This window comes from Apostichopus japonicus, chromosome 15 (genome assembly GCF_037975245.1).
Source record: "Apostichopus japonicus isolate 1M-3 chromosome 15, ASM3797524v1, whole genome shotgun sequence".
NCBI lineage: Eukaryota > Metazoa > Echinodermata > Holothuroidea > Aspidochirotida > Stichopodidae > Apostichopus > Apostichopus japonicus.
In genome coordinates, this window is record NC_092575.1 from 15,431,885 (window position 1) to 15,446,354 (window position 14,470).

The window sequence follows — 14,470 nt, forward strand, 5'->3', positions numbered from 1 at the left end:
TAGAAGGGAAAAAAATATCGGTAAGTAATGGAGTTAATAAAATACGAATTAGCGATGTGTAAGAAAACATCGATTAAGTGTGCCAAAAGTCCGGGGGCAAAAACGTGGTTATTCTGATTGTGTGTTTATTGATAAGAGAAACATTAGGTTTGTAGTTTAATTCAATTACCAATAGGAAAAATCAGAAGAGGTGTCCGTGTTTGGTTGTCGGGACCCTGGCTGGATGCGACCCTGAAAAGTTATGACCCTAAAATATCGGTTACATTTTCCAAAGGGGTGTCAACGTAAACAAGCTCTGCAGAGCTTCTTGTTTGCACTCCTCAATCTCTTGTTCTCTTGTACATTTGCCCACGTCTATTGTCATAATTGCATACTTTAATGCGAGAGATTGAAATAAAGTCTTATGAATTGAATTGAAATTGAAACATCGTAACTATAACTCGAGTTACATTCCGACTTATAAACTTGGTTGGAAAGAGGCAGTACCCAGCAAAAAATTTACCACAAATTTACCGCGGTAACTTACCACACTTTTACTACGGTAAAACCGCGGTAAAACAGCGGTAAAACTGCGGTAAATTTGTTGTACATTACCGCGGTGTTTTGGCCCTATGGACGCGGTAAACCGCGGTTTACCGTAGTACATTACCGCAAATTTACCACGCTTTTACCGCAAATTTACCACGGCTTTACCACAATTTACCTTACTTTTACCATGCATTTACCGTAGTACATTACCGCAAATTTACCACGGTTTTACCACAAATTTACCACGGTTTAACCCCAAATTTACCTGACATTTACCATGCATTTACCCTAAATTTACCGCAATGTACCATAGTTTTACCACGCTTTTACCCCATATATACCCTACTTTTACCACGCTTTTACCCCAAATATACCCTACTTTTACCACAATTTACCATAATTTTACCATGCATTTACACTAGTTTACCACAATTTACCATGGTTTTCATGGTTTTACCTTAATTTTACCATGCTTTTACCCCAAATGTACCCTACTTTTACCCCAAATATACCCTACATTTGCCATGCATTTACCATAAATTTACCCTACTTTTACCACAATTTACCACAATTTTACCATGCATTTACACTAGTTTACCACAATATACCATGCTTTTACCCCAAATATACCCCAAATATACTATACTTTTACCAGACTTTTACCCTAGTTTTACCACAATATTTACCGAGCATTTACCCTACTTTTACCCCAAATATACCCTACTTTTACCACAATTTTACCCTAGTTTTACCACAATATTCACCTTGGTTTTACACTAATTTTACCATAGATTTACAACAATATATCGTCATTTGCCACGCTTTTCCCTTAATTTACCACACTGTTACCGTAATTTTACCACTATATATCATGCTTTTACCACAAATATTCCCTTCTTTTACCCTAGTTTAACCACAATATGTACCATGGTTTTACCCTAATTTATCATGCTTTTCCCATAGATTTACCACAATATATCGTCATTTACCAAGCTTTTCCTCAATTTACCACACTTTAACCATAGTTTTACCACAATATACCATGGTTTAACCATAATTTTACCATACTTTTACCATAGATATACCCTTCTTTATGTATGGTTTTACTGCAATTTATCAGACTATTAGCCATAGTGTTATCTCAGTGTTACCCTAAATTTACACATAAGCTAAATAGAAGAATACAAAAAGTTCTCAGTTCAGTCAATTCATTTCTAACATCTTTAATATATACAAACCACTGAAATTATCATAATAACATCAAATATAACAAAATGTCACTGCTCCACTGCCGCCTTCCTTTTCTGTGCTTTTACTGCATTAGCCATCTTCTGTCTTATGTAGGCCTTGACTTCTGTTGGCGTTTTCTCTGGGAATTTTTGTATGACAACAGCTGTAAATAAGGAAAACCTTTTGTTATTGTACTTTGAAGATATTGACGTTTGACCCTCTGACCTCATTAATATTCATGAGATGAGCTATCAAGCTATGGTGCATACAATCTTCTGTTAGTTACGCTAAGCCCCCCCCCCCAAGCCTCCCCCCTCATAATTAAGCACGATATCAATTGCAATCAGCATGTGTAGGCTATCTATCAATATCACCATACAAAGTTTGAAGAAATTCCAACTAAGGGTTGCCAAGCTATTGCAATTTAAAAGTTAAAATTTGAGTAATATTTGTATTATGGGCACCAAAAACAATAGGGTCTACCTACTCATTATAGGCAACCAACTGACAAGAATTATTAGCATTAATTTAAGAACCACCAAATTACTGAGTACGATAATGACCAACCGTCCCATTATCCACCCCACCCCCCCCGCCACAATAATAATTATGCATGATATCAATTGCAATACACATCAGCATGTACAGGATTCCTATCAATATCATCGTACAATCTTCGAAGAAATTCCAACTTATGGCTGCCAATTAAGTTACTACAATTTGAAGATTTTAAATTTTGACCTCATTAATAGTCATAATCAATCTTTCCCTTGTTGACAATAACACCAAATTTCACAATAGCAAGTTTGAAATTCTGACCTGTGGTTGCCAAGTTATTGCAATTCATGAGCACCAAATTTAATATGGTTCACCTGCCAATATTAGTGTATCAATGTTTGTGGACCAACGATCTCATTGTAAGAGAAAAAAACTAACGCATTGAGTGCATACTCACAAATGATTTTGTTCAATATGACAGGGTCCATCGGTTCCTTGTGGTGCCATTTGTCCCTGTGATGGAATGCGAAGAGAGATAGTCCTCTGAGAATGTTCCTATTAGGATGTCGTTGACCATTTTTGCCGGCTCCATCACGTTACATCGAGCCAAAATCTTGTTAACCTTTTCTACGCCTGAAGGCAGATCGTCTTTTAACTGTAAATGTACAAATAATATACACACATTGAGGTAAAAGTTTGCTTTACTACATGCATAAATCACAGCATTAACAAATTACAGGTAAATATTATCCATTACCTTTACAATACAAAAGAGAAATCCTTAAAATGAAATTCTGGAAAAAAAAGAGAAACAGCTGCTTGGTATAATAAAAATGTAAAGAAGGTGAGATCAACAGAAAATATTAGTCACATCTTGAGAAAGTTCCAGCTGTACTGCTTTGAATTTCTGTCAGCTACAAGATTTTACTCTCACCAGACATTTAACATATTCCTTAGCTCACTGCAAATAAATTCCTTCTTCTGTTCATGATAATCATAAGCTTACCTTGACAGGTGTACAGATAGGAGCTTCTTCTTCGATGCTTCTGGGGATCGGCGTTTCTTTTCTAAACTTCTCCACAGACTCTAACAGCTCTGGAAGACCTGGATAGATAGAGTAAAGCATGTCATGTTAATCAGCCAATCACATAAAACTATTTATATATATATAGATAAATCATGTGCGGTGCTTGACTTAATTTTGCAAAGGGACCTTATAGGTATCACAAGCAGTTAGTATTTCTGCTGTAACACTGGTAGGGGGTTTACCGGTCATTATGATAGTTGTATAAAAATAAGTGGAACTGAACACAAAGAAAGAAGTAAAAGAACTAGTGAACAAAGGGAGGAGTCAGGGGGAGAGGAGAGTTAAAAGATAAACGGTGTAAGGACAACAAAAGAACTAATACACAAGAGAGGGTAAAGAAACTGAAAGTACAAAGAGAGAATTAAGTGGGAGACAAGGTGTGACAAAGAAATAGGAAAGATGGCAAAGGCAGTGCGAGGGATGGGGGGGGGGAAATATTAGTAATTTCCACCCCCCTGTTGAGCCCATGAGATTAAATTGTGCAAAGGCATTGCACCACAGCTAGTATCTCTCTGCTTATAAGAATTTAAAAGAAGAGTGAACAGGTGATAACATTTTGTGGAAATTATTAAAAACAGACCCCTCCAGCAAGTCTTTTTAACGTATGGGTATAATCCATTAGAAAAAAAAATGATTTTACTCACTGTCCATCAACCTAATTGTTCTTCTTAAGTTCTTGTTTTCCGTCCTCAGGACCCTCTTGTCTTCTTTCAATTTATAAATTTTTTCCTCCAGCATCTGGATGTGGCTCAGGTCATCTGCATTTGTGTAGTTAGATTCCTGATTAGATTAAGATAAGGAATATCAAATGAAACAAAATTAATGCTCAGTGAATAATATAATTTACTAATAACCAATTAATTAGTCCAAGATTTTCTCAGAGTTGGCCTGTTTTGAAGAGTTCACTTTTGCTAATTGGCTTATCAATAAAAGTGGCTGCAATATGACCATTAGCTCATCTGCTTAAAAGGATACAGCTTGTATTGACTGCCCTAAAAGCTGTTTTTTTTTCAACCATAGTTATTGAAATAACTAATTAATGGGGTCCAACCTAATCAACCAAGGCCATTTTCTGTCTCAGGTCAGCAAACAATTACATAATGAATATGACAGGAATGTCAACAGTTCCTTATCCTTGCAAACTTGTATGTACCTCTTTTGTAATCTATAAAAATTGTATATCTTAACTTCAGCACTGTTATATATCAGGGTGTTATAGTGTCCCTATTATCCCCAGTTTTAAAAAAATGTATAAAACTAGTAAGTTGGCTTTTAGGGACTTTGCTCTCTTGACCCCCACAGTGATCCTACACCAGCTTACGACATGCTATAGATATGTTAGGATTTTGGAACACTCCTGACATTGGACCACATGGTTAATTCAGTACAGTGTTGGAAAAGCAGTTGAAAAGTTTACACTGTTTTGGATCATAACATACGAAAGTGAAAATAATGCCTGCAGTTCTCCTTCAAGAAAATGTACTCACATCAACTTCATTGACTGAAGTCACTGAACTGTCATCATTGTCTCCTAGCGCTTCAGCCAGAAGGCTCCTATATGCCTTCCTTTTGGAGGAACCAAGTGGTGTGTCGCTGGTTTTCCTTCTCACTTGAGGATCTTCATACACATCTTAATGCAAAAGTGTTGTACAACAACCAATAATGAAAGATGAAATCATGACCGTCACACAGGTTTTTAAAGAAATTGAATTTTGCAATCTACCTCACATGATAAAGCACAGTAAAAGCCTCCCTGTAAAGTATACATTTAAGGGATATTCCAGTGGCAAGCAATATGTTGCACCTACAGGAAAAACAAAAATACTCCACATTTATGCTTTCCTTTCCTTTTATAATCTTGTTGTGTATTTGTCCTTTATAGGTGACACCATTGGACCGTAGTCTAGTTGTCAATTTACTCCGAATTCAACGCTTCATCAAAATGCAGTTTATTTTAAAAATATATATTTTTGGCATGATTTATTATTGAGGCAGAGATGATAATCACTCATAAGTCTGATTATATGCACCATATCATTTGCTATGGATCGAGCTGTAAGATATTTTAATTTTAATTTAAAGCTGCTGACATGTGCACTAAAATAGGACATGATCAGTATATACACCATATGAAAATCAGACCTTTCAAATGTTTGCTAACTGATATTATGAGAGCATTGAACTTTCTAACTTACGTCATCTGAGGAGGAATCCAATGTTTTTCTTTTCTTCTGGCGATGACCTCGACCAAGTGGTGTGCTGCCAGTCTGTTTGCTGGGTGTTCGTCCTTCTTCCATGTCCTTCCTCATCTTTGTCAGGTCTGCTTTGTCGTCTGTGATTAGGTGGTCAAAAGCACAGAAATCATAGTAGCATAAAATCAAAGTTTTTGACAGATATTTGACACCACACTGCATGTATGGTTCAACATTTTATAATTGCACTGTAGCTGTCTTACTCTTATTAGGGTTGTGTCATTCTCATAATTCATTATGCAACCCAAGTAAGGGGTAAATTTGGGTAGGGCCCTTCTTTTTTGAGAGCTGCTGAAAGTTGGCACAATTATAATTGCTTAACACTACAGTATATTTACTTCATATAGTCAGATCGACTGACTGAAATTCATGATGGGTTTATTGGCACAACTGGTGTGGATTTACTTTAAAAAAAAAAAAAAAGTAAAAGCAGCATGCATGAAAGTAGGCAAAGACGTACTTGAAGAGAAACTTTTTTAACCTGGCCCCCTAATTATGTTTAGTTCTGCAAATTTCAGGTCAATTATGTAATCTCAAGAAACACTTAGTTTTAGTGATAGCGTGCTATATTTGGGGCCAATATGCCCAAATATGCAAGATACAGTATTTAAATATGGCCGATTATATGGCTGATAATTATAGGGCCTAGGGCAACGCAACTAACCTGAAAACCATACTACTTTGGCCGGATACGTTTCGGAGTCGGCAGGCTCTGGCCTGGTCAGTTGTAAAGACATCTTTTTGGGCCAGGCGACATGAACAACTTCTTGATGGTCCCATACTTCGTTCGAAAATTGCGTGAGATGCTTAGATGTAATCCAGGCAGTTCTGCCTATTTCAACTTCATTTCGGTTAAAAAAATCGAAGAGAGCAAAAGCCATACTGATGTAAGATGTGGATTCGAAAATAACGCGTATCGTATCTGCACTGGTTATTCAGCTAATGAAGTTCGTATGGCGTGGGGTACGGTAGTTACCATCAAAGATCATAAGCGCCGCAGGATTTGGAAATGATCCCCTACCCACGCCACCATTCATTTGCATAACAAAAGCAGTGTTGTATTATTCTGAAGTTATAAACTTTATCTCTAGACGCGAAGTACCAGTGCGCTCTGCGTATAACAATGAAACTATTGTAGCTGCTTGAATGGCAGCAGTAAAGACCCCTCATCTAGAATCCTTGATTTGTATGTTAACAATACGCGCTTATATTACTGCATGTACCCACCTCCATGCTGTACCTGGCCTAACATAGTACCAGTACGTGATCGCCAGGTCGGTTCTACCGATACCCTAACGATAGATCTACCTAATACCGATAAACATATCCGTATCATAGATAGAACTAGTTCTATGCTCCGTACTCGATTCGTCCGTGAAACTTCCATATCTGGAACTTCCAGGCGTTATGGCAAAGAAGAGGGGCCGTTATAAACGTTATCTCGACCTAGACAATTCAGAATGTGAGATCCCACGGAATACCAAGAAAAGATGGCTGTTAAAACATCAAGGCGTAATTGGAGAGGACAGCTGTAATGGTATGGCTCGCCTTAATCATTTTGAAAGGTAAGTTTGGTCATGCAGCAAGGTTAGCCTAACGAGAAATGGCAATTAAGATGATCAAACCTAACCAAGTATAGATGACATACACATTACGTACGTTACAGAAATAGTCGAGCCGGCTACTTTACTACTGTACGGGTGCTCAAACTATAGGCCTACTATACCACTAGGCTAGTAGTAGTATTCAAATTTTGTAGGAAGCCATAATTTGTATCATGTCGTTAACGTTCGTATAGAGCTTGAGTGGCACCAATAATTCAAACTCAAAGTTGTTGAATGGCAAGCTTGTATTTTTTATTTTAATTCTCAACATGTTTTTTTTAACTTAACATGTTTAGATCACCTATATTTTATGGCTCCAAATTTATTCTGCTTAGAATTTTTGGCAGTGTTCTTAGGACTTTTTAGGTTGCAGTCCCCTTTACCCTGTGCATTATAAGTTATAAGGCTCTTCTGAGCGAGATCGACTATACAGTAACGGCCCACGTAACCCATGATTGCTCATGCCTCGGGAAGGTCTCATATTAATAAACCTTGAAAAAAGGTAGTGTTCCGGAAACCTTTAGATGGCAGCCAGTGATAGACATACTTTAGTACCGGAGGCAACGACCCTAAGTTCCTAACCCCCCTCCCCCTCCCCCTCATGGTTGGCCTTGCACAAGAAATTTACACTAAACGGTGATAGGCATTTTCCTATATATGCGTGTTTGAACCTTAACCTTAATTGCATACTGTAAAATTTTTTTCAAAGATGCAATATGATGCAATATCATGATAATGATAAGGGGATTTTATGAAAAATCACTGTAACAAAGTGTAAATGGTGAATGCAAGGAGTATTAATGAGCATGATTGTGCATTAAGTTTGTCATTTCAAATTTGAAATGTGGCAAAAATAGGATTGATTTTTTTTTAGTGTAAGTCAGTTTGGGAGACAACATGTTTTCTTCTTCATGCATTAATGGAAGTTCATGTTCTTTTGTTTGTAGGTGGCTGACAATTACACAACCCTAACAGTTGGTGATTCATCCTCCAGCAGTGAAGATGAAGATGACCTGCAACTGCAGCAGGACGTGTTCCGTGCATCCACAGATGCTGATTTAGAAGTGAGTTTCATTTTTCCTTTTATGCATGCCTTGTTTATTGTGTGACTTACCCCCATGCCCCCCCCCCCCAAAAAAATGTCCTTGTCAGTCCATTCATCTGTAAAGTGCAGGATTATTCAATGGAAGTCCTGTATATAGAAAGTTCTGCCAAGTTAAAAGATAATGCAATTCTATTCAAACTTTAAAAATTGGCAGTTAGCAAACATGTCAGGTTGTTTTAACAAAGAAACTCTTTTTAATTTTAAGGCCCAAACTGTCTTGTACTGTTTTGATTGTCCAATATTTTCATTGCAAAAGTTTTGAAGTACATGGGTCAATTCATTCATGAATTAAGGCAGTCCTCTAGTGACTCACCTGTCAGTCATTTGACATAAGATCTAAGTCAAAGAAGTGAGACATACCTATTGCTGATGTCTAGCAGCACTTTTGTGAATATTTTGTCACATCTTAATGAAGACTGATTTGCCTTTCACTTCAGTACTGTTCAAGTCTTGTAAGTTGCACACTCCCAATAAAATATGTCAGATTCTAATCATCAAAAACTCGTAAAAAATGGTTCATTTCATCACAGGTATTACACCTAGCAGAGGCACTGTTTTTTTTTCTTCTTTTGAGTAATTGACTAGCACTGGTAGAATGGTACAGTATTTATGCAGTGTAGTGCTTTTTCTTCAGATAAGGAGAAGCGAAGAGCTCGAGGATGCACAGCTGATGGAGAATGAACCAACACCTTCATCAAGTAGTGAGAATTCAAGTGATGATGACACCTCATCTGTCGAAGCAGAACAGCAGGTCAGATCTCATACATTTTCAACCACTATAATTTACAAACATCAGTAATGCTCACACACAGCTAACTAACAGGAATTGGGCAAATGAAATACTATTCATCCAACTATACCTGCAAGCTGTGTGAGGATCTCACACATTCAGCACTCCTGAACCTGAAAAGTCAGTTGGGGTCAACAGGGGTCAAATTGTGAAAACCTTGTTAACTTGATATCTGACGAGGAGAAGTTTGGACGGACCATGTTTGGTATGAAGGTGTAGATGAGTAGATGAACTCTATTTATTTTGTTGCTCATATCAAGAATATTAATGAGGTCACAGGGTCAAATATCAAAATGTTCAAAGAGAAGTTTGGACAGACCTTGTGTTTGGTATGAAGGTGTAGATGAACTCTATTTATCTTGTTGCTCATATCACGAATATTAATAAGGTCACAGGGTCAATGTCAAAATGTTCAAAGAGCAATAACTTGGCAACCACAAGTTGGAATTCTTCAAACTTGGTATGGTGATATATCGGTAGGCAGCCCACACATGCTGATGTGTGTTGTATTTGATACCTTGCATATTTATGAAGGTCATGGCCTAGCAAATATTAGTCTTTGGAATGTTAGTTGCTTGTGACCTGTCAATTAGTGTTCCAAATATGAAATACTATAATATTACTTCCATATTGTATTAGAACTTTCACTTCATTCTTCCACAGGATAAACCACTAGATGGTGATGAACATAATTTACAGAGTCCTATTTTCCATGGCTCGCTGCTTTCCCATGCTCACTTGTTGCTTCTCGTGATGGCATTTGTGCTGAAACATCAACTGACTGGAACCTGCCTTGAAGATTTGTTGTCTCTCCTGAACTTAATGGTGCCTGGCAGTATAGTTCTATCAAAGTACCTTTTTCAGAAACAATTTCTCAAGTGTGCAAATAATATTCAAAAACACTTCTTTTGTAATTGCTGTTTAGTTTACCTTGGAGAAAACCCAGACATTGATTCCTGCCCAGATTGTTCTACTTCATTTAACTTAAAGAAGAGTGAAAAAAAGGGGAACTACTTTTTGTATGTACCGATAGAAGACCAGCTGAAAACACTTCTTGCAAGAGATGGCATTTCTGAAGCTATAGGCCAAGGATCGACATCAGAAGGAGTATATAATGACATTTATAGTGGCTCAATGTATAAAGAAATGTTTAGTGATAGTCATCACTCAAGTATTAATTTGTCTATTTTGTGGAATTGTGATGGTGTACCGCTATTTAAATCCTCCAAAACTTCCATCTGGACTATACAAGTTATAATTAACGAATTACCAAAACACATAAGAGCAAAGCATATTCTTCTTTGTGGAATTTGGATTGGCAATGACAAGCCTCGTATGGATATGTTTCTTAGACCATTTGTAGAGGAGCTTAGGAAATTAGGAACAGATGGAATTGTATGGAAAAACAAACACGGAAGGGTTTACTCAGCAGTTTCTTCTTGTGATGCCGTTGCTAGATGTGCGTTACAAAATATTCACCAATTCAATGGCTCTCATGGCTGTGGCCTTTGTTTACATGAAGGTGTCTCTGTCAATAGAGGTCATGGTGTAACAAGGGTTTATCCAGTGGAAGGGAGAGTTGAAAGAAGGACTAAGGAAGGTACTCTTCAAAATGCTAAGGAAGCTGTAGAGACAGGGAAAATTGTTAAAGGTGTTAAAGGTCCTTCAATATTGTGTCTCCTCCCAAGGTTTAATGCAATAGATGGTTGTGTGCCAGATTACATGCATTCTGTAATTTTAGGTGTTGTTCGACAATTTGGAAAGCTATGGTTTGATACTTCCTACCATCATGGTCCATTTTATTTAGGCCGTCACGTTCAAGAAATATCCAGTCGTTTGTTGAAGATTAAACCTCCTTGTGAGGCATCTCGTCTTCCAAGATCTCTTTTGGATAGAAAGTTTTGGAAAGCAACAGAGTGGAAAAATTTCCTGCTGTACTCGCCAGTAATTTTGTGTGGGCTGCTTCCTGCTCGCTTCCTAACACATTGGTGGTTATTAGTGTATGCCATATACAGTCTTGGGTCATCCACTGTTACAACAAAAATGATTCAAGATAGTAAATGTGCACTTTTGAAATTTGTTATCCAAATGCAGGATTTGTATGGCCTGGAACACATTTCTTATAATGTTCATCAGATGACAAATTTGAGTCAGTATGTTCTGAATTGGGGTCCCCTATGGGCATCATCTGCATTTGCCTTTGAAGACAACAACCAAAGGATTAAAAGCTTCTTTAAAGGAACAAAAGGTATTGCTAAACAAATAATGAAAAATTCATTGATATTTAACAAGTTGGACAGCCTGGCAACTGTACACCTTTCTTCGGCAACAGAAGAAACTCAGAAGTTGTACTCATCTTTCTCTCAACGAGGTTGTAAATATATTGAAAAAGCTTATCTGGTTGCAGATGAATGTACTGGATTAGGAACTCCAATTGTCAGGTACCTTACTGATATGGAAAAGGCTGCTTTAATTGAAATTATCCCACTAGCTTATTTGCATTCTCATGTCAAGTGTTTCAAAAGATTTGTTCTCAACAAAAGGTTGTTTCATTCACAGTCCTACAGCAGCAAAGTCAAACAAAATGATTCTGTGGTTTCCTTAAGGAAAGGAAACTTTGCTTCAATTCAGTCATTAATAGCAATTCATGACCATTCATCAGATATTGCACATTCTTTTTTTTCTGTTATTATTGGACATGATTTACAAATGAGTTCTTTCTCTAAATTTGATACAGACGTAAAAGATAATCTAGCCAAATATTACAAGAAAGGAATGTACTCAGAACTGATAGCATTTTGTCCATATGAGGTTAAGAGTAAATGTTTAGAAATACCATTTGAGAATTATAGCTTTGTTTTGGAATGGCCAGGACATGAATTTACAGACTGAATGCCATGTGTTAATGTAATGATAGTAAATGTTATAAGTATTTCTTATAAGTGTAAGCCCAATCACTGGAAGGCAGTTGACTTGACAATGTACATACACACTACATGACTCAACTGTCAACTGGTATATATTTGCCATGGCATTCTATAGTAGCCTATAATGTTGCTCCTTATGCTGGAACCGTACATATGCACTGCATGGAGGTGTTTGGTATCATTAAAGTGAAAATAAAATAGTTAACATCTTAAGGAAAACTAAGATAAATTGTTCATGTTGTTTATTTACCTGTATAAAGGAAGTAAAAAGAATCTTCTAATTGCAAAGCACTGAACTCTTGAGGCTCGAGTAAAATGAAGTAACCATCGATCGACTCCCCAACTTCATTGGTATCTTGCTGAAACAGTCATTTTGTCATAAAATGTAGGAACCATCTTGCTGAAGCTTGGAATTTGACAGCTTTTGCATTGAATTTTAAACTGTACCACTTATACAGTACATAATGCAGTGTAACTTTCGTACATTTATGATGGTAGACTATACAGTAGCTGTAGACTACAGTGGTACATAGTGCGTGTAAAATTCACTATACTAAATTTACCACACTTTTCCCCCTGTCGTAAAGCCCTGGTAAAACTGTGGTACATTTACCATGGTAAATGTACCACACTTTTACCCAAGTTTTACCGTGGTAAAACTGTGGTAAATTTACCGTAGTAAATGTACCACACTTTTACCCTAGTTTTACCGCCGTAAAACCATGGTAAAACTGGTAAATTTACCGTAGTAAATGTACCACAATTTTACCCTATTTTTACCGCGGTAAAACCATGGTAAAACTGTGGTAAATTTACCGTAGTAAATGTACCACACTTTTACCCTATTTTTACCGCGGTGAAACCATGGTAAACTGTGGTAAATTTACCGTAGTAAATGTACCACAATTTTACCCTATTTTTACCGCGGTAAAACCATGGTAAAACTGCGGTAAATTTACCGTAGTAAATGTACCACACTTTTACCCTATTTTTACCGCGGTAAAACCATGGTAAAACCGCGGTAAATTTACCGTAGTAAATGTACCACACTTTTACCCTAGTTTTACCGCGGTAATACCATGGTAAAACTGTGGTAAATACACCGCAGTTGACTTTACCACAAATTTACCCCGCATTTACCCTATTTACCACACATTTACCGTAGTTTACCGCGGTAAATTTAGGGTACATTTTTTGCTGGGTATTGTAGTTAACCAGTAGAACCTACACCAGGGATAATTATGTACCGCGGTGTAGATAGAGAGGTCCCTTGCATTGAGCAGTAGAATTGTAATGATCAATTTGAGACCCTTTTACTTTAGTTTCAAGTGTGTTCATAATGTATTCCAAACTGCACTTTCTTTTCTGGTGATGAGTCATACGGTTTCATGCATTGCAAGAGCAGTTAAAAATTTTCGTCAAAATTGTCAAAATAAGGAATACGGGCGTACAAAGCGTGGTTATATTTGTTTTCTTCATTACAGCTGTCTGATGTTCCTAGAAAAAGTATCTTTGTTGCTGTATTATTAATATTAAGCGTAAAAAGAATTCAGAAGAGGGCCGCAAGAGCCCGGGACACGTCCCTGGTGCCCCCCTTTGAAAACTTCTGACTCTAAACATTCTATTTGGTACCGAATCCTATAAAATTGATGGAAATAGACAGTACGTGTCACGTTGTGTTTCACAAGTAGGCTTATACACGCAGGATAATTACGTGCAAAAATGCATAGATCACTTCAGTTATAATCAGTAGCATACTAATGATAGAGTTAAGATCTTTTTACTTCAGGTTTCTGTTGCGTGTATTCATTATGCATACAACACTGCACTTTCTATTTCGATGATGACTCGTTCGGTCTCATGCATCCTATGATATTAATAACTCTTTACACGAAAAGACGTTAATGGTAATTCAAGTTACATTTCATGGTTCACAAAATTCTCACCTCTTCGTGCTGAGAGCGAAACTGTTTGAAAATGTATTTAGAAGAAAAAGCAGAGCATATCTCGCCGGTTACAAATCATCCACCTTGTTAATACTTGACAAATATGTTTGCTGTCCCAATGTCACGCACGTTGTTTAATACTCGTCTAATAGAGAGAGAAAGAACAGGGGAACTTGTACCTGAAAAACCAACCATCGCCTACAGACGTCCACGCAACATACGGGACCTTCTTGTGCGTGCTGCTGTTCCACCTATAACTTAATAACCTTAGAACCATTCAGCATGGTACTTTTTTGTGTGATCTTACTAGTATAGTCATCAAACGATTTGTGATATGTAGGTTGTTTCGGCAGACGTTCCAATTAGACATAATAGTCGCAGCCACGTAATTTAGGAATTGCTGTATTTTCCCAACAAAGAGTTAGTGTGTTAGTGCTTTAAGTGTCAAGATGGAAGTTTGTAGCATGTTTTGCTATGGTTTTAATTGAAGATGATATTGCCCC

At 37.1% G+C, this 14,470-nt stretch overlaps 2 protein-coding genes across 2 annotated transcripts; one reads left to right on the top strand and one right to left on the bottom strand.

The window, feature by feature from the left end:
* Positions 1 to 668: 668 nt before the first annotated feature.
* Positions 669 to 7,149, bottom strand: LOC139981457 (uncharacterized). Its single transcript, XM_071993858.1, has 6 exons — positions 6,260 to 7,149; positions 4,831 to 5,675; positions 3,988 to 4,123; positions 3,263 to 3,360; positions 2,714 to 2,911; positions 669 to 1,921 (listed from the first exon to the last, which is right to left on the bottom strand). Exons 3-5 carry the CDS (start codon positions 4,079 to 4,081, stop codon positions 2,726 to 2,728), a joined length of 378 nt encoding a protein of 125 aa, XP_071849959.1. The 5' UTR covers positions 4,082 to 4,123; positions 4,831 to 5,675; positions 6,260 to 7,149; the 3' UTR covers positions 669 to 1,921; positions 2,714 to 2,725.
* On the top strand, positions 7,003 to 12,236 carry LOC139981391 (uncharacterized). The gene is made up of 5 exons (XM_071993756.1): positions 7,003 to 7,160; positions 7,598 to 7,631; positions 8,147 to 8,263; positions 8,939 to 9,055; positions 9,758 to 12,236. Exons 1-5 carry the CDS (start codon positions 7,003 to 7,005, stop codon positions 11,984 to 11,986), a joined length of 2,655 nt encoding a protein of 884 aa, XP_071849857.1. The 3' UTR covers positions 11,987 to 12,236.
* Positions 12,237 to 14,470: the final 2,234 nt, after the last annotated feature.

Bases quoted from the DNA above. Each gene is read 5' to 3' on its own strand.
- LOC139981457 (XM_071993858.1), bottom strand. From the start codon at position 4,081: ATGCTGGAGGAAAAAATTTATAAATTGAAAGAAGACAAGAGGGTCCTG. The intron at 3,361-3,987 runs GTGAGTAAAATC...CTATCTATCCAG, and splicing joins AACAATTAGGTTGATGGACA to GTCTTCCAGAGCTGTTAGAG. The intron at 2,912-3,262 runs GTAAGCTTATGA...GTACATTTACAG, and splicing joins CTATCTGTACACCTGTCAAG to TTAAAAGACGATCTGCCTTC.
- LOC139981391 (XM_071993756.1), top strand. From the start codon at position 7,003: ATGGCAAAGAAGAGGGGCCGTTATAAACGTTATCTCGACCTAGACAAT. The intron at 7,161-7,597 runs GTAAGTTTGGTC...GTGCATTATAAG, and splicing joins CGCCTTAATCATTTTGAAAG to TTATAAGGCTCTTCTGAGCG. The intron at 7,632-8,146 runs GTAACGGCCCAC...TTTTGTTTGTAG, and splicing joins TGAGCGAGATCGACTATACA to GTGGCTGACAATTACACAAC.